Here is an 18474-nt window from a genome sequence, read left to right as displayed (position 1 = left end):
CGTCATCAGGATACAGCAGGGGTGGCTTCGGCGGGGCCAGTTATTTCGGCCCTTCTCCGCGCGTTTGTCAAGAAGATGGAAACGCAGTGTGCCCGCTTGGAGAAGTAAGGACCTATCCTAGCCGAGATAAAAAACATAATTCCTTTCGAATTTAACAGGAATGAAGTGACAAGACGCCGACCGGACAGTCGCAATTCAGGACCAATCGTTTAACGAATACCTGACAAGACGAATGACCAAGTTGCAACGTCAGAACCAAGTGATTGCCGTGATTCTCCATGCGGCGTCCATGGGAATAAAAAACCAAGATTTGGACCAAGAATACCAGCTCCAAGAATACCGCACAGGTGAATTATTATTTGGACCCAATGGTTGCCGTTATTTTTTATAAGTCTGCCATGGGGATAGACGAGCTTTGTGCTCGTCTATCTAAGAGAAAGAGGTAATTTTATCGTTGTGTAGACACTATTAATCTTATAAATATTTTTTAAATAATTTGTCTGATAGCTTTGTCATCGAAGGCAAATCCATGTTGTGTAAATAAATTTTTTATTGAGAAATTGGTAACTTTATCTTTGTATTAAAACACAGTAGACATCTTATACATTTTAATTGTTTTTGTTTTTAATATTGCCATTGAAACAAACAGTAATAATAATAACAACAACAATTTGTTGACATCTAATGTACTCTTTTATTTAGAGTAAAAAAATCTTCAATTTCTAATAACGTTTTATTTTCCGTTTCCGGTAAATAATAATATAAGTATACATTTCCAATTATTCCAATTACGCCGAATAAAATCATAGTATACTCTTGGAAGGTTTCTTTGACGGTCAAATATATACTTGTCGAAAAAAAAATTAGTAAATACGAAAAAGCAGCAGACGCTCCGGTTGCAACTCCTCGGATTCTGTCAACAAAATTAAAAACGAATATTATCGTACTAAAATTTAATAATAACAAGTTGACCACAAACTCCTAACATATTTTTATAAAAAAATAACTAAATATTTGTACCCATATACCAAATACTGGTTGAAGTCTGTACAGGGTATAAGTTTGAATATTCATTGGCAAGTTTTTAAATCCATACAATATAATATATAGTATGCGATTTTGATCGGTGATTCGTTTAGGTTATTTGTGTTCGTGAATGGTTATGCAAATAACAAAATAAACATAAGCATAAGTATATAATACTTTAAATAGTTTTATAGATGATTTCATAAGCCCGCTCTATTCTTCAAAACGTTGTGTACACATTAGTTTTCATTTAGTACACAAAAGGTTGTGTATTTAGCTCAATTTTATATACTATTCCATTTATATCCGTTGGATTTTAGAGACTTCCGTTAAGCTATATTCCCAATACATTGTAATTAATGATAATATATAAAATTAACTAGGTTTATAAGAGTATTTGCTACCTGGAAAAATAATTAAATGTTATAATAATTACCCAGTATTCCCAAATAAGCAAAGTATGTGTGAGGTGGGGTTTTTGTTGATGACTCGGGTAATTGAATCGGCTTACAACACGGTAAATGACTTTTTATTATTACAAAAACGCCTTAGATACTTACTCGTTAGGATATATTTCACTTATGAGCATCCACGGGACACATATAACTCCGTAGGCCGAGAAGAAATATATCAAACAGAGAAGCGTTAACGGTATCAAAGGCAACGGACTCGTGTAACCGTTTTTGATAGCCACCGTGTACCCTCCAAAGGCCAATATGGCCACGGTGTTTGTCGACAATGTGAACAGAGCCAGAAAACGTTTACCAAATCGTTTCAAAGTCACTATTGTTAGAAAACAAGGAGTGATTTGAATAACGGACAAGAGGGCCTAAAAATAAAAATAAATAACATAAATCATCTCAAATTTTCCAGGCTGTACCTATAGCGGTTGCAAATGTATTTGCTCTGAAACTATTATCTACCAATATCCGGTCTTGGTCGTCCACCAGCCCAGCTTCCGTCATCAAGTTCTTCACATACGGCCGGCACGGAATAACGCTGACTATCTGAGAAAAGAAAAAGAAAATCAACACCATTCTCAGTGGCCTATACACCAAAGGGTTTTTGAACATTTTTATCTTGCAAAACATTCCGGTGTTGTTTCGAGCGGTTTCGCCGTTTCCAGTGCCCGACACCTTGCTGTAGTGAACCAAATTTCGGAATTCTTCTTCTATGACCGGCTCTTCCACCCAACCTCTTAGCCAACGTAAAGATTTTTTAGCTTCTTCGGTTTTGCCTTGGGTTATCAGCCAGATTGGCGATTCTGGAATCTATCCAAAATGGAAAAGACGATACGATAATGTTGCAGCAAGAGTGTTTCCGAATAACGGTAAATTACTCACAACGAGAACAAGACATATGCACAGTAAAGGGCACGACGCACTTAACAATGCAATGTATTTCCAGTGATAGAAGCAGCCCAGGATTGAAATCAACACCATTCCAACGCTGGTGCCAGTGTTTGCAACTGAGGACAGAGAACCCCTAATACGTGGTTCGGTTATCTCTCCTATGTATGAGAATATCGGGGCCTCGCTGAACCCTATACTCAGGCCCATCGTCAGTGTAGACGAATAAAGCATCGTAGGCGACCCTGCTAAGTGCAACAGTATCCATCCAATAACACTGGGAATATTCGCCACTATCATGCAGCGCTTTCTACCGAACCTTTCTTGCAAAAACCCCGAAACGAGGCTGCCCGGCGGATGGCAAATGAACAAAATGCTACCTACAGCGTTGTATGTGTAAATAAAATTACATTTGAATTATAATCTATGACGTGAAATGTGAATGTATCTGCACTTTGACGACCGCAATTCGTACTCACCGTACCAAGAAGCTTGGGATATTGTCAAGGAGAAACGGTCTTTGTCTTTGCCGTTGTACAAGTCGCCTAGGACCAGGGAGGATATCATCAATTCCATTCCTAAATTAATCAGTAGGAAACTCTGTGCGACGATGGCCACGGTCTGTACAGAGGATTGTTTAATCGAAATGAACAACACAACGAAATGGCACAATATTTAAAATTTACACAGATACGACGAATTTCACTAAAAAAAAAAATGGACAGGGCACCCCCTCCCAGTTTTTCCTATGACTATCTCAACAACTTGTCATTTGTGATTTAGACGACCGTTTACTAACGTTGTAGCTTTTTTCTATATATTTTTACACTAACGGCATTTTTAAAACGCATATTTTTATCTATGCTTTAAATTATGTAAAATTATTTATTATATACAATTTAAATAGTTATAAATAGTAGAAAAACATATTCACCGATTGATCAATGATTTGTTTTAAATTTTATTTCATCTATTGACCAATAAACGAGCTATACTATTATGTACTCACTTGGGCCAGTGTTGCTCTATGGCCATAATTCAATTTTGCATTTGTATCAGCGAGTTCTTCTACTTTCATGGTGAAACGTCCAACTTAACTATATAATTCAACTATACAATAGCACGTATTCATTTAATAATAATTCTTTACCAAAGTTGTTCACGCAACATCCAACTATAGAACACTGTTGCTGAGTTAAACTTTTGGAGCTCAATAACAATGGTGGCTCACTAATTTAGTTTGACGTCAGGACCACTTAATTATAATGCTATTGTACAGTTATATAGGCGTCTATTGATTCGCAAGGTCATAAATATATTTATATATATATTATATAAATATATATATATTTTTTTTTTATGGTAGTTATAGTCTTTAGAGATAATTATACACAATAGTAATACTTTTTTAAGAACAAAACATACATTTTATGATAAAGATGTTTATGTTAAATATTTATTAATTTACCCATATCTATTTAAAGACCATTGATTAAATTTAATCATTAACTTTCCATTATAACGACGACAATTTAGATAATAATAGATCGTTTACTACTTCGTAAACGAGCTCTAGATTCGTAACTAGGTTGAATTAAGTAATTTACACTTGATACAGTTTTTTTGGCCAATATTATGCTACACTACAGGCGTTATTGAAGAAGTGGCATATCCAGAAACATTTCGTGGTAAATTATCATAAAAAAACGAAGAAGTACATATTTTATAACAATTATTACATTTTCAAACTATATATTTGCTGACAACATTTTTAATTTAAAAATAATAACTGTATAACTACTTATGTCTAGAGGGCGAACCACTAGAATAAATATTTACAATACATTTGAAGTCTGGATAGTTCCAGAGAAACACTGTTTGCCATACACCAAAATCTTACCAAAATGGGCAAGATAAATTTCGGTAGTACACAAAATACCTTCTGCAGATTACGGTTTCCACAAGTCGGGTGTGAGCTCTAAGACAAATATTATGCACTTAAACACTAATCGCATACACGCATTCCCGGTTGAAAATAAATAAATACAATTAATTTTTGTTAAACAAACATTTACATTCACTAGTAAGTAATTAGGTAATTCCAAACCGTCTTCAATGTACTCTTTTATTCAATAGGAAAAATTCTTCAATTTCTAAGAACGTTTTGTTTTCCGTTTCTGGCAGATAATAGTACAGGTATAGTATACCGAAAATTCCAATAACACCGAACAAAATCATCGTTAACTCCAGCGTTAGATACAGTTCAACGGTTAAGTAGGATTTTGTCAAAACAAATATAAGCAAATATGAAAACGCTGCTGACGCGCCAGTCGCAACGCCTCGGCTCCTGTGAAAAAAATTAAATGGCTGCAATTAAATCCAAAATATAGCTATATATAAAAAAAAAAAATACAAGCTATCAATCTTTTGTCGACGGACGAAAGATATGCATATCAAAATCGGTAGCTTCGAATTCTCAATGTTAACTGCGTACTTACTCGTTCGAATAGATTTCACTCAACAGTATCCACGGCATACACGCAATGCCGTAGGCTCCAAAGAAGTAAATCAAACTTATTAACGTGAACGGCATCCACGGGGCCGGGCTGATGTAATTGTTTTTCGTGGCTATTATGTATATGCCAAAAGAAAATATCGCTATGGTGTTTGTGAACAGCGTCAACATGGTCAGACATCTCTTGCCCACCCGGCTGACGGTCAATATGGTCAACGAGCACGCGACGATTTGCAGAACCGACAGAAACACCTTGAGGACAACAATTTATATTCGAGTTGACAAGCGTCGATATTATTAATTTTGGGTCACGGGTCATTTATCGTTATGATTATTATTACTATAAGGCAGTTGTTACAATACCAATAGCAGATCGTGGTGTTCGGTCAGACCGATGTTGATAAATATGCGGTAAAGAAACGGACGGCATGGCACGAGGCAAAGTACTAACGAGAAAAAAAAGAACACCATCACCAGTCTGAGCGGCCTGTAGACCAGCGGGTCTTTGAACAGAGCCAGCTTGTGAAATAATCCGGCAGGCTTAGAAACGGCCGGGGTTTCGCCGTTTTGAGTGCCCGACACCAAGTTGTAGCGGACCAGCTCGTGAAATTCGCCTTTGACAACGCTCGGCTCCACCCAACCTCTTAGCCAGCATATGGCTTTTTCCGCTTTCTCGGTCTGCCCCTGAGCTATTAACCACATCGGCGACTCGGGAATCTATAAATAATCACAAGATTATTAAGGCTTAAATCGTTTAGACTTAATTAAAAAAAAAAAAAAAAAATTTCTCATGAAGTTTCATTTTCAAGAAACGTCAAAGCACAGTCTTTTTGTTATAAATTATGATCGATTGTCGATCAATAAAGGCCAATATAAAGTTGCTTACCAAGCTCCAAGTATTATTTTATTTACCAGCTTCGTTTTTTTTTGTACACAATTTCAATTGATTTTCAGAATTATTTACAAATTGTCTTGTAATACGACAAGGGAAAAAAATTACCAACTATGCCGTATGTACTTTCTCATAAACTGATTAAAAATTTAATTTTTTTTCAAATAAATCAAAAAGTATCGACTAACAAGAATAAAAAGGGCTTTGTAAAATTTGAAACCCTTTTTAAATTTATTCCAGTCCTAAAAATGTCAAACTGTAAAACAAAATAATATTATACATATTAAGAGGGCTCCATACAGACCATTTTTTCAGTCAAAACACATCATTTTCATTCCATCGCACAGGCCTAACCAGTGATCTGATAAGCAATCTAAAAACAGATTTGAATTTGTCATAAAGGGTTCTTAGGATCGGTCGAGGTACTTTTTTCAATTTTTAATTTTAACCCTTTCTAAATTGTATTTTAAAATGTTGAAATTTTATAAAATGTTCAAACGTGTTTTATACATAGTAGAGATAAGATATCAAAAAAGTACGTCAACCGATCTCAAGTTAATTTCATGACGAATTCAAATCTGTTTTTATATTACTTATCGGATCACTGGTTAAGTCTGTGCGATGGAACAAAAAATGTATGTTACATTGACGAAAATGGCTTTTACTCACAGACAAAATGATTTAAATTAAAAATAATACCTTGAAGCTTATACAAATTAACCGGTAAATTTATTGACATTGTCGAAATTTATTTAAACCAATTTTTTCTTAAATATTGCCTATACAAAACTCCTTAAAAATGGTCTGTATGGAGCCCCCTTAATTAATCACTCCAGAAAGAGTGTACAGTTTTTTAACACCGGATATTATTATTTTCAAACTAAACAAAGTGCCTGGCAAATGGTGATAATTTATGCGAAATTATTGCTGTCAATTTATAATACATCTCATAGCTGTGGTTGTTTGTTCAGGTTTGGTCGTATTCATCAAATAAAATTGTAAAAAGGGAAAAAGGTATTTGAAACATTATTAATTTTAGGTGCACCGCGTCAAGAGTCAATAAAAGTTAAGTTTTTTAATGCCTCGTAATGTCCTTGGCCACATTACTTGGCGATTGTCGTTAAATGTAATACTTCTTTTCGAGTAAACGCGGAGGACTCGGTATTTACTTACAAACGAGACAAAGCATATGCACAGGACCGGACACATGGTGCTCAGCAGCGCTACGGTCCTCCACGGAAAGAAGAAACCCAATATCGAGATCAACAGCATGCCGATCATGGACGACAGACTAGCTATGGAAGCCATCGAACCCCTGAGCCTGGGCTCGGTGATTTCGCCGACATACGACAGTATAGGAGCCTCGCTGAACCCTATGCTCATCCCCATTGACAGAGAAGCCGCGTACAGCATGGTCGTGGACTCGGTAAAGTACAGAAGGATCCATCCCAGAATGCTGGGCACGTTGGCCATAAGCATGCACCGTTTCCTGCCGAACCGCTCTTGCAGAAACCCGGACAAGAAGCTGCCGGTGGGGTGACACACGTACAGGATGCTGCCTGTAAGTAAGTAAATAGAAAAGCAAGTAAGCAGGTAAATAGAAAAGTAAATACACGTTGTCGGCCGGGCAAAATATTCTAATGTGGCAAATTTCTCGCTTACCGAACCACGAGGCTTCGGTCGTGGACAGCCGGAACCCCTCGCTTTTGTCTTGGTACAGATCTCCAATCACCAGTGTAGGGATGGTCAGTTCCATGCCGAGACCGATGAGTAGAAAACTCTGGGCGATTGTAGCCAAGCTCTGCGACACGAATGCATAACGGTATTAAGCGTATTTCGTATGTTATAAACCTATGTTTTTTTTATAGAATTTCAATAAAAAAAAAAACGAGGGTGCTTAAGCTCTGCATTTTCTATGTATTATTAATTTTACGAGGTTAATACGAGCAACGACGTTGTTTATCTATTTAACATTAAACATTTTAGTTTATTGGCATTTTTATTTTACAACAAACGAGAGTTGATATATTTTACAACCTAATGCCAACCAAAATAATAATAATACAATGTAAAACACTCACTTGGGCCAACGTCGCTTTCGGGCCGTAGTTTTTCGGTATAACGTGGGTTTTGTTTTCCATCATTGTAACAATGCGGCGATCGGCTTAAAAAAAAAACTTAAAAAAATTAATTTTCAACCGAACGAACGAATCCTTGTGACGTCCAGTTCCGGCAGCACTTGTAATTAATATATTACGCCGCGTAGCGTTTACACCTATACCACAGTAATAACAAATTGATAGTTTGACCAGATAAGACGAGAATCGAACGAATAAGATAAAAATTCGATACGTTCAACAAATATAAATACAAAAAAAAACACAATGCACTTACAAATCCGTATTTATTATATAAATCATTCGGACCGACAGAAAACTACACAAGCGAGTGTTACTACAAAATAATTGGACGTTGGATTTGTAGTTTTTTTTTTATATATTAATCTCGTATGGACCAAACGCTAATTATTTTACGAACCGTGTGTTATGGCCTATCAATTTTGTACACTATTATGTTATAATTCTTTATTACCAGCCCAACGTTTCATTACTCGTATAACAATCATACTATTATAATATTATTATAATTATTGTGCTTGTACAATAATGTCAATGTATATTTTTAAATTAATTTGACAATAATTATTGCTAAGTGTTTTATAAAATATTTATCATTCGACGCGTTAAATGCCGGTTTTAATTTCGTTATAATGTATCTTAAGAACATTTTAAAAATTTCCAATATTTTCATACTAGTACCTAATTTATCGTTAGTGAACCGCTTTTAGTTACCTTCAGGTTAACACACCGCTGGTGAATGTTAATACATATCATAAAAATATTTTTTTTTTTTTAAACACACACACTTATACGACGATTGGTTGATTTAAGACATCCGTTGGGTTGCGTAAATTAATATACAAGATGATATATTGTTTATACATTATTCAACTAAATTCTGAAACGCCCAAAGACAATATAAAGCAGGTCTGTGTTAAATAAAATTAAACTGATCGTTTGACTAGACTGAGCCCGCAGGGCTTACATACATATATGTTTTTACTCAACGATAGTTTGTTGGACAAAAAATTTAAATTGTATTGTATAGTACTTATGTGTAATTTGGCCTAAGGGTTCAGTAACAATATTGTACCTATAATTTAAATTATAACTTCGAGGTCGCGGTAGTAATAAGAAAAACGTCGTTGTTGATTTGATTCTGTATGGCTTTTTTTTCTTTTTTGAACTGGGTTTCAAGAAGAATGTCTTCAGAAGTAAAATTTGGAATTATTTTGTCCATTTTTGGGATGTTATAACGTTTAGCGATCAAGCAACTAAAAATTATATTATACTGTTCATTTTTACGAAGCAGTCATCTTTTTTGATTTGTGCACTAATAAAATATTTCCAGTATACCAACACTGTGTTTCTATTGACTATATTATACATGACGGATTTAATCTTGAAAACTAGTGTAAAACCACATCGTTTTAAAGCCAATTAAAAAACAACGTTAATGTTTCTCTTAAAACAAATAATGTATGCATCGGTGACTAAGACTCATTACTATTATTACTTTATAGACTTTGTGTATTTTAGTGAAATCTCAAATGGAAACAAGTGTTATAAATTTTAATAGATAACCAGTAACGACGACAGGTCACAGTTTATCAATGTTCATCGTTAATAAGGTAGTAATCAAATTATTATTTTTATAAATGTATTTAGGTCGGCTAAATGATACATTTGTTAACGACTAATTACAAAGCATATTGTAGTATTACCGTTTGGTGCTACTGCGTTTTGCTCATTACATTGCAGTAGATGTTTATACTCGATAATTATCGTCAAAAAAATTACATGTACTTAATAGTTTATTACCGTCTAAGGTTTCGCATCGAAGCGTTTATTTGAAAGTGATTATCACTTTCAGTTACAATAGCCGTTGAAGACCCTTGACCTCTCTGTGACGGTTTTTTTTAGACTTTTATACTTTTAGTTCATTTGTATGCGGACAGCGATGCATGTCTGCGCCGAAACTCAAATAATAATAACGTTTCGAGATGTAGAGGCAACGGTTCATTGTGTTCCACAGAGGTTGGGCCAACTTGAATGGTCGGTCATTAAAATGGTGTTTCGAAAGATATGGTTTCAAATTATTCCAATAGTAATTGTATTATTTTTACCTGTACAAAGTACATTTTTTTATAATTAGAACATTGTACCACGTTTATTCGAATCTATTGCTAAAGAGTTATAAAAAAAAAAATACCTTTTATGTTTGTTCTATAATCTATTGAATGCAGTGTTCGGTTGAAGCCTATGTATATTATATTGTACAGTTGTAAGGCATTACACTACATTACACAGAAATACAAATTGTAAAAAAATTGAAAATAAATCCTAAACATTTTATTTTTTTTAGATATTTTAGTAATATGAAAACCCTTTTTCTATTTTTCTTCCATTTTTTTCAGTAAGATCACTTAGGTTTAAAATGATGTACCTAAACTATGACATGCCAGTTTTAATATCTAATATTTTAGAAGACGGCCGGTAATTTCATAGCATAAATACTCAATGTTGCAAATTAAATGAATGTGGGATAAATCAGATTTTTTAATTGCAACTGAAAACTATGTCAACCTAACCTAACCTAACCGACAGTGCAAGGAATCTATTCAGTTTGATAACTCATATTGGGCGGAGTTGATTTAAGTTGAACAATAACGACATTCGTTTGAAATCGTGACATATTTTTATACGTACAAAAAGTATCAAATATACACATATGTTTAAAAAACCAATAAAATAATAATAAAATTTAACATTATAAAATTTAGTTTTAAAAAAAAATCTACAGACTACATTGTAGGAAACATGAAACATTTGTTCACGCCACAAAAGGTGTACAACAAAATTATTTTGTTGTTTTGTAATAATAATAATAATAATAATAATGTGATTTATACAAAAATAGGAGTTTCAAATAAATATTTATTTTCCAATGTCCAGAGCCAGTGTTTCAGTCGATGCGATGCACGACCTAGTCTTCTAGAGGTCTGCTTTCTTGGCTATCTCACGAACCACTTCCCTGTAAATGAGCGGATCCAGATTTTTGCCGAGCACGTACAGTACCCACCAATCGCCTATTGACACTTTGTCGGTCACCGCTCTGGCCACGTCGTCGGTTATCAGCCTGTAGTGACGGTACCGCAGCGCGTTCTTCCTCAAGTTCTTGCTGTACAATATCAAAATCCTGCACAAACGGAAAAACATTTTAAAGAAACTATATCAACATGAAAAGTCTCTCCCGTAAGCCGCCCTAGAACGGCAACAGGATAGTGTGGATAGCCCGTGGGAATACAAGAGGTATGGTGAGATGACCAGACGTCCTCTTTTTAGTAGGACAGTACTGTTTTTTGATCCTAGTGTCCTAGTGTTGTCCTTGACAATAGTGTTAATTACATGAAATTGTATTTATTTTTTTTTTAGTAAGTATTACCGACTAATACATGTTTATGATTTTTTATAATTTGATTATTTTATTTATATAATGTAATAAAATGTTTTAAACTTTAAAATCGGATATTAAGTCACTAAAAACAATTCACGGATCTCAAAAAATGTATATGACTTTTTTATTATGTTAAAATTAAAAATACAATTAAAATTACATTTTAATCATGAAGGAAGCGTGTTATTATTATTGTTTTTTATTTATTTAAATGTTACCTATGTTCTGATATTATACAATTTCAAATGTTATTAACGTTAAATATTTATACTTTTCAATAATCGTATATTAGAATATTTCTTATATTTCCAATGCATTAAGTTTCCAAGTATTTTCATCATAAATACTCACACCTAACGAGCTGACATTTTAATGAAATTATAATTTCAATTAACTAGTTTTTTTTAAATGTACTTTTTTTTTTGGGGATTTTTATATCTGGTCACCTTGCCGGATATAGGTGGCGGCAGCCTTATAAGTCGAGCCTTTCGCAATGCGCGCGTCCCGTGGATCTTACATAAGATTACATCATACGATAGTTTATCCGGTCGTTTATTCTCGGCCACAGCACAGGCTGCTTCCGGTGGTTTTTATATTGTACACATAGGTACACACGTTTTACACTGTACACCTACCGCCGCCCATTCGGACGCGATCCAGTTTCACAAGATCACAATACACACAGTCGTTACACACGTCTGTGTGCAAAGACACGTACTGGCGGGGGGGGGTGGGGGTGGGTTCGTGTACAAGACAAATGTAGAAGAACCGTGTGTTTTTGTACCTGTGACCGACGAGCAAGACCAGCGCGGCCAACAGGAGCATAAACCAGAACCATATGAATATGTAGGTCTTCTCGTTGAGTATGTTCAGCGGCAGTATGCACAGCGAGTCGTGCTTCTGCACGGTGCCGGACGGGCCGAACTTGTGGAACGTGCACTTGGTCACCCGGGGAAAGATGAACACCATCGGGTCGATCCGGTCGTCCTGGTGTTGTTCGGACAGGCCGAGCACCCTTAGCCCGTAGGTGAGGAACTCGCCGCCGAAGAACTTGTTCATCCAGTAGATCTGAAGGACTATGTTGGCGAAACACATGAACTCGCACATCCAATACTTGGCGGCGTACCAGTTGTGTTTCTGGAAAGAAAAAAAAAAGACAAAATATCGTATTTATTATTTTCACCGTTCGCGACAAACGGGCAAAACCCGAGTGAGTTTGATTTTTGACCCGCCCGCTCCCCCCCAAGTCTCCTCTGGCTACCCCCCGAGACCCTGTTTCGCTTTTATAACACCGTCCCCGCTGAGATGTCTTCTCGCGGACTGTGTACACGCTCAATTCCGATTTCTGTCAATGCCTTCTTCGCCACGCGTTTACTTATTTCCTCAAACCGCGTTCAACGACCTAGAAACTCTGCCAGCCGTATTGTTCTGATTTCCACAAGTGCTGATTTTTTTTTCTAACACAAAAAAGTGTACATACATCCGAGTTGTCCTCGGACGAAATGTGTTCCATTGAAAATAATGTTTCTCTGCTGCAGTCTTAACACACACCACACACACACACACAGTCTTTCCGTGTTAATCTAAGGTCGTTGAAACATAATATAACATATTATACGGTCTCAGTAACACAAATAATAATACATTTTTATAAACTATATCATTAATGGACCGAGACGAATAGTTGACCAGCAAGTCTGAATATAAAATCAATAAAATAAGAAAGACATCACTCAGATCGTCCGATACACTTCCGGGGGAAAAAAAGTACCTTCAGGAAACCCAGGTCAAAAATATTTAGTGCCTAACAAATTATTTTTCTTCTTATTGTATGTTATTGTTTTGTATAGAGATAGACAATGAACAAACCATATTTTATAAAATATACAAAGTTATTGATTGTTTTGCAGAACACAACCGTTTTAAAATCTATGAATTAATATTAATTCATTCACAATGCGATCACATATGTACGTCATAGTGTTTGTGTATTGTACACGAGTTGGGTACAACGATAAAGGCTATAATATATGGTTTCAAGGCCAACTGATTTCTATAAGCAGACTTTGTTTTATTTAAATACAAATAGTAATACAAGAAGTTTATACGGTTTTAGTTTAACCGTACAAACGCTTGCATTTGCTTAAAATACCAAAAACCCCAAGTAGATAATAATATGAATTTTTGTTGCGATTCAATCAAACTTTAATCTCTAAAACGATAACTTATTCGATAAACTATTAATTTCTATAGAAACGGCTGCGGTAGTCTGTCAAAAACATAACAACCAATTAGTAATCCACACAACACACGACTGTATGTATTATTAAGTAAACATATTTTGTAGTTTCAAATTTTAATTAAGATTTTGCTAAAAAAATTGCTTATACTTTACAGATCTTCAGAGTCTAGAGAACTTAGACTTTGTTCGACTAAGCCTATCCTTCCCTTCCTTTACGATTAATATATTGCTACATTTTGTAGATTTGTATCAATAAAGATTGGCAAATGGATATTTCTTTTGCCTTTGCTAAGGTTCTATTGCCTTTGAGTGTTGTTGAAAATGTTTATTGTCCAGTGTCAAAAACGTTTACCCTGCGTGTTGGTTAGTGAAACGCGTTTATATAACGACAGAAAGTGTTGTAGATTATTTTTTTTTTTTTGAATCGCAACGCTGTAATGTACTGTTATTATTGTGTTGCACTGTATTGTCATTGGAGTCTACTTGCAGGAAACGAAGAAACACACTAAAGAACGTCAACGTCTTGCGGTACATTTACCGAACGTTCTGCTTCGGTGTACACTTAGGCCTTAGACACTAACATAATGTTATAATTTAAGTCGGACACGACGGTTACACAGTGTGCATACAGGATGATACAAATAGAAAACTGGTGTAGGTCGGCGTCAAAAGAATCACCCGGTATATATTATATAGGTTGGTGCGATTCGATGTATATATATATATATATATTTTTTTTTTTTATTGTTGCTCAATGAATTACTCTCAAACAAGCGGCGTTGTTAGACGGTCTATACGGTTCGTGGTAGAATGCTGTTCGATTGGGATCACAGACACAATCTCGGATGATGAAGATCAAGAAAAACTAATACGAGGCGTGCACAAGCGCATATTTTTGAGCTCACACTGATTTAAGATTTTCTTTAGCCTCGTGTTCGGGGTATATCACCGAATACTGTCGAGCCGTGTAAGGAGTTGCTACGGCAATTATTACACGGCTATGTACACTGACCGACCGACAAAGAGTATTTTTTTTTTATTATTATTATATTTTTTTTTTGTCTAGCGATCGTGATTCACACTAAATACAATAATTTCACGTTGATATTATTAAAAAAAAAAAAAACGGCATTCCGAAATATAGATTAAAAATTATCATTTATTTACTTCATAATAGAAATGCCTACTGTCGTGCTGATCGAACGATTTGTACGTTATTCTATTGTCAAATAGAATATATTTACAATAGGATCTTAATTGTTTTGAGTTTAGAGAACGGCATCTCTCTCCTAGTCGTTGTTGTTGTTGTTGTTGTTGGAGGCCTTCACAATCAAGAAGTCGTCTAGACGGCTGTTTATTGTCCGACAAATTGTATTTGGAATTAAAATCAAATTCAATAAACACCATTTCACAAAACCGTCAAACCTAATTTACCACTAATTGACGGATTAACATATTATTATTATTATATTATGAATATTGTCACGTCGACGGTGTGTTAAAATAGCCATTAAAATATTAATTTATTACCTGTTTATATTAAACGTAACGTGTGTTACTCGTTGATATTTTAATTGCATTTATTTCCGTGTAATATAATTAATGTACAATAATAATAATCGATGCTTGATAATAACGAAGAATGTTTGGGTTGGATTTAAAATCGATTTGCTCGTCTTCCATTCGTTTTGGAGTACCTGCGCCAGAATCGATTTAACGAACAGAAAGGAAAAGGGCGACCGACAAATAAAACGTACACCATATTAATAAAATATTTTAAGTGTATCAGGACTTTTATTACGGTGCAATGGTTTTATCTCTAGAACGTATCTCTACTATCTTAACGTGTACTTAAGGATCGGTCGTTGTAAGTATACCGTGTGTTAATGATTTTTGTGTTTTTTTTTTCTTTCCCCAAGATAAGTATTAGGGTGAAGTTATATTTTCCAGCCGGCTGCAGCCCCTCCTGCTATCCTATTATTACATATTATATACCGGTGGCGAATACCGACAATGGGTTGCCAGTCTATTCCGAAACTAAGTATGGCCAAGGTCTTTGGGTGCACAACACATCCGGCTATCGCAGTGGTCGTCGTTAATTATTGTAATATTGTCAGCTACAAAAAAAAGGTTTGTTAATTCATTACAAAACAGAATAGAATACCATATGCGACTTACTCGAAGAACTACAACCCAGAAGAATGTTCAACTCACCAGTCTCGGTTAAAAAACCCAAACTCGGTGTACTGTAATTTGTTATAGCAACTGCTGGATTTTGAGCCATCGTATTATCGAATAAAAAAAAAAGAAACTGGATTTTGGACATAAGAAGCACTTTGTACAGACCAATTAAACAGTATCAGTTATATTACCTACTTACAATGAATATAATCTATTCATAGTGATACGGTTGATAACGATGATACAGAAACGATAGGCTGTTGATTTTTGAACAAAATGTACTACAAACGACCGGTAAATAATGTGAACCGCATTTTAATAGAAAGATAAAAATGAATAGATTTTTTTTTCTTTAAATTTTAACCGAATTAAATCAAGCGAGCCGTTCTCGGTAGAAAATATAATAATTTTGTTTTTTTGTTTTTCATTCACTTATGACAAAACGTTTGGGCGAAACGATACCTTATTAGGATATCGCAATTATTGTGTTTTGTACACAGTAAGATAACGATATTTGTTTAACTTTTGGTCTCAAAATCAAGACTATGTTCTTAGGAAATTTGCAAAATTCCTATATCTCTCCCGTATATTGAGCCGTTCCCACGTCGGTATCGCATGTACAAACAACCGTCGGTAAGCAAAACAAACGAGCACAATAATAATATAGTGTTTAAGACAAACAAAACATATTCTGTTGCTTATGACATAATGCTGATAATAATAACGATTCGTATTCGTTTGTTTCCCATGCCGAGCCTACGTTAATACATTTTGGACGTTATCGAAGAGCCCGTTTGTTATTAATAATTACCAATTACAACACACCACGAAAGAGCTGCCATTCGAGTATAATATTATCAAGAAAAACGAGTACACCACCTACTCTTATAGGACTTGTTATACATATATATATACACTAGGCGGGATGAGATTCGAATTTCGACACAGAATTCCACCCTCGAATACATTAAAATAATATCTTCTTCGTTTGAATGTGTTGGGGGCATAACGTTTAATATTTCTTTCACCGACGCTCGTGTGATAATAATTACAAATGGAATATTACAATATACAATGGCATGCCTCCTCCGGGCAAACGTTCAAAATCCGCCCCGTTTACAATTATTATTACTATCCGTCGTGGTGTAGGATATACAATCACATCTTGAAGATCTTTACCGGTTTTTCTCGAGTCTAAACGTTTAACTCGTTATTATTACTGTCGGAGAAGTCCGGTCGGTAAAAAAAAAAAAAAACACCCTAACGGCGCGTTCCGACGGTCATAATATTATTATTAGGTACTGTTATTAATACACGTCGGGCACGTGAATCAATTATGAACTTAACAGACGTTGTGGTGTATAATATTATATTTGATTATATTTGATTATTCGTATTATAGTGTGTGTCACGGACCGGAATACAAACTGTTTATATTATGCTTTTTGGAATTTGACCGTTACGATAAATAATAATACTATGTTCCCTATTACTTAATTGATGTCGGTAATTTTTAGGCATAAGGTTTTGTTTTTCCATTGTATTTGCTACCGAAAACCGATAGACAAAACGGAATTTTACTTGAGTATATTTTTCTTCGGTATTGCGTTAAGAGACTTAAGTCAAGTGAAGTTTTCCTCTGCGACTTACCTTGATGTGAGTGAGCAGGTAATTGACGAGTATGGTCTTCTGCTTCTCCTTTTCCTTCTCCTGGCCCAGCCCGTAGTGGAGGCCCATGACCAGCGTGGACATGAGTCCGCCCTCTTGCATGTCCCACACCCATTTGGGGAAATAGCACATCATGGCCTGGAAGAACAACGCGAAGCACACCCACTGGTAGTACGTGTAGTACTTGGCGGGCTCGTCGCCGCCCTCGGGGCCCACGCCGGGATGGGCCGCCCCTACGCCCTGTTGCCGGCGGAACGCGTCGGGCATCGTGAACGTGGACATTATCCAGCAGTACGTGTTCACCGGCCTGGTGGGCAACCCCTCGACGATGCACTGCATGGGGTTGCCCACGTACTGCGTGGCGGTCACCATCAGCGAGCACGCCAGCAGCACCACCGTGGTGAAGGTGACATGCACCCGGAACACGGTGCCCTCGGTGGTCACCTCTTGTCTCTTGACGAACTCCTTGAGGCCGCCCAACAGCTTCAGCATCCTGAGGGCTACTTTGTTCGGTCGACAGATATCACCATGGCCCGCCGCTCAACAATGACCCCGTCCACGGCGGTCGCGCACCACAAAACACCACAGCGGATACGCACGGTCGCACACGACAACAATAATTATTATGGATAATAATATACCTATACCTATTGTTACAAATATCAGCACAACGACACTATGTTTGCGACGAAACGGCGCGCGTGCACGCACCACTACTACTTCTGCCGGTGCTGCTGTTACTACTACTACTACTACTATTACTACTACTACTACTGCTGCTGCTGCTGCTGCTGCTGCTGCTGCGGTTGATACTACCGTCTACCATAGTACTGCGCCACCGTCCTCCCCCTTTTTAACGGTGTCGCGCGAGCGGGATAGTAAAGCAGGACCTCCTGCAGTACTGCCAACACTGGACGAACGCGCCGCCGGATCGTATCGCGGGGCGCATCTCGAAATATACCATTCTTGAACGGCGGCTATCGTTGTCGCCGGCGTGTTACATGTCATAATATGCGGCATAGCG

The 18474-nt window shown here is 36.2% G+C and overlaps 2 protein-coding genes and 1 long non-coding RNA gene across 3 annotated transcripts; all 3 read right to left on the bottom strand.

The window, feature by feature from the left end:
• Nucleotides 1–679: 679 nt before the first annotated feature.
• On the bottom strand, nt 680–8323 carry LOC126843634 (uncharacterized). Its single transcript, XM_050581281.1, has 11 exons — nt 7864–8323; nt 7445–7583; nt 6956–7341; nt 5254–5607; nt 4874–5142; nt 4497–4722; nt 2855–3047; nt 2370–2755; nt 1950–2297; nt 1587–1855; nt 680–913 (listed from the first exon to the last, which is right to left on the bottom strand). The coding sequence occupies exons 1-11, from the start codon at nt 7924–7926 to the stop codon at nt 682–684; spliced, it is 2865 nt and encodes a 954-aa protein (XP_050437238.1). The 5' UTR covers nt 7927–8323; the 3' UTR covers nt 680–681.
• Nucleotides 8324–10581: 2258 nt separating this feature from the next.
• Nucleotides 10582–18417, bottom strand: LOC126843214 (innexin inx1). Its single transcript, XM_050580590.1, has 3 exons — nt 17433–18417; nt 12144–12496; nt 10582–11101 (listed from the first exon to the last, which is right to left on the bottom strand). The coding sequence occupies exons 1-3, from the start codon at nt 17940–17942 to the stop codon at nt 10897–10899; spliced, it is 1068 nt and encodes a 355-aa protein (XP_050436547.1). The 5' UTR covers nt 17943–18417; the 3' UTR covers nt 10582–10896.
• LOC126843215 (uncharacterized) lies at nt 13997–17422 on the bottom strand. Its single transcript, XR_007686398.1, has 2 exons — nt 15780–17422; nt 13997–15718 (listed from the first exon to the last, which is right to left on the bottom strand). It is a non-coding gene; the product is annotated as an uncharacterized LOC126843215 (long non-coding RNA).
• Nucleotides 18418–18474: the final 57 nt, after the last annotated feature.

Source organism: Adelges cooleyi, unplaced genomic scaffold (assembly GCF_023614345.1).
Source record: "Adelges cooleyi isolate 19-005CV unplaced genomic scaffold, UGA_ACOO_1.1 ACOO_flye_CR_arks_rails_tigmint_CR_PRNA_574, whole genome shotgun sequence".
NCBI classification, from domain to species: Eukaryota; Metazoa; Arthropoda; class Insecta; order Hemiptera; family Adelgidae; genus Adelges; species Adelges cooleyi.
The sequence above is the reverse complement of the archived record's forward strand: the minus strand, read 5'-3'. Positions and strand labels throughout refer to the sequence as shown.

What these genes read in the sequence shown, in the direction of transcription:
- LOC126843634 (XM_050581281.1), bottom strand. Translation starts at nt 7,926, where the DNA reads ATGATGGAAAACAAAACCCACGTTATACCGAAAAACTACGGCCCGAAA. An exon ending in GACCGAAGCCTCGTGGTTCG is followed by an intron (nt 7,342 to 7,444) that starts GTAAGCGAGAAA and finishes ACTTACTTACAG; the next exon opens with GCAGCATCCTGTACGTGTGT. An exon ending in AACACCACGATCTGCTATTG is followed by an intron (nt 5,143 to 5,253) that starts GTATTGTAACAA and finishes GTTGTCCTCAAG; the next exon opens with GTGTTTCTGTCGGTTCTGCA.
- LOC126843214 (XM_050580590.1), bottom strand. Translation starts at nt 17,942, where the DNA reads ATGCTGAAGCTGTTGGGCGGCCTCAAGGAGTTCGTCAAGAGACAAGAG. An exon ending in ACCTGCTCACTCACATCAAG is followed by an intron (nt 12,497 to 17,432) that starts GTAAGTCGCAGA and finishes TTTTCTTTCCAG; the next exon opens with AAACACAACTGGTACGCCGC. An exon ending in GTCTTGCTCGTCGGTCACAG is followed by an intron (nt 11,102 to 12,143) that starts GTACAAAAACAC and finishes CCGTTTGTGCAG; the next exon opens with GATTTTGATATTGTACAGCA.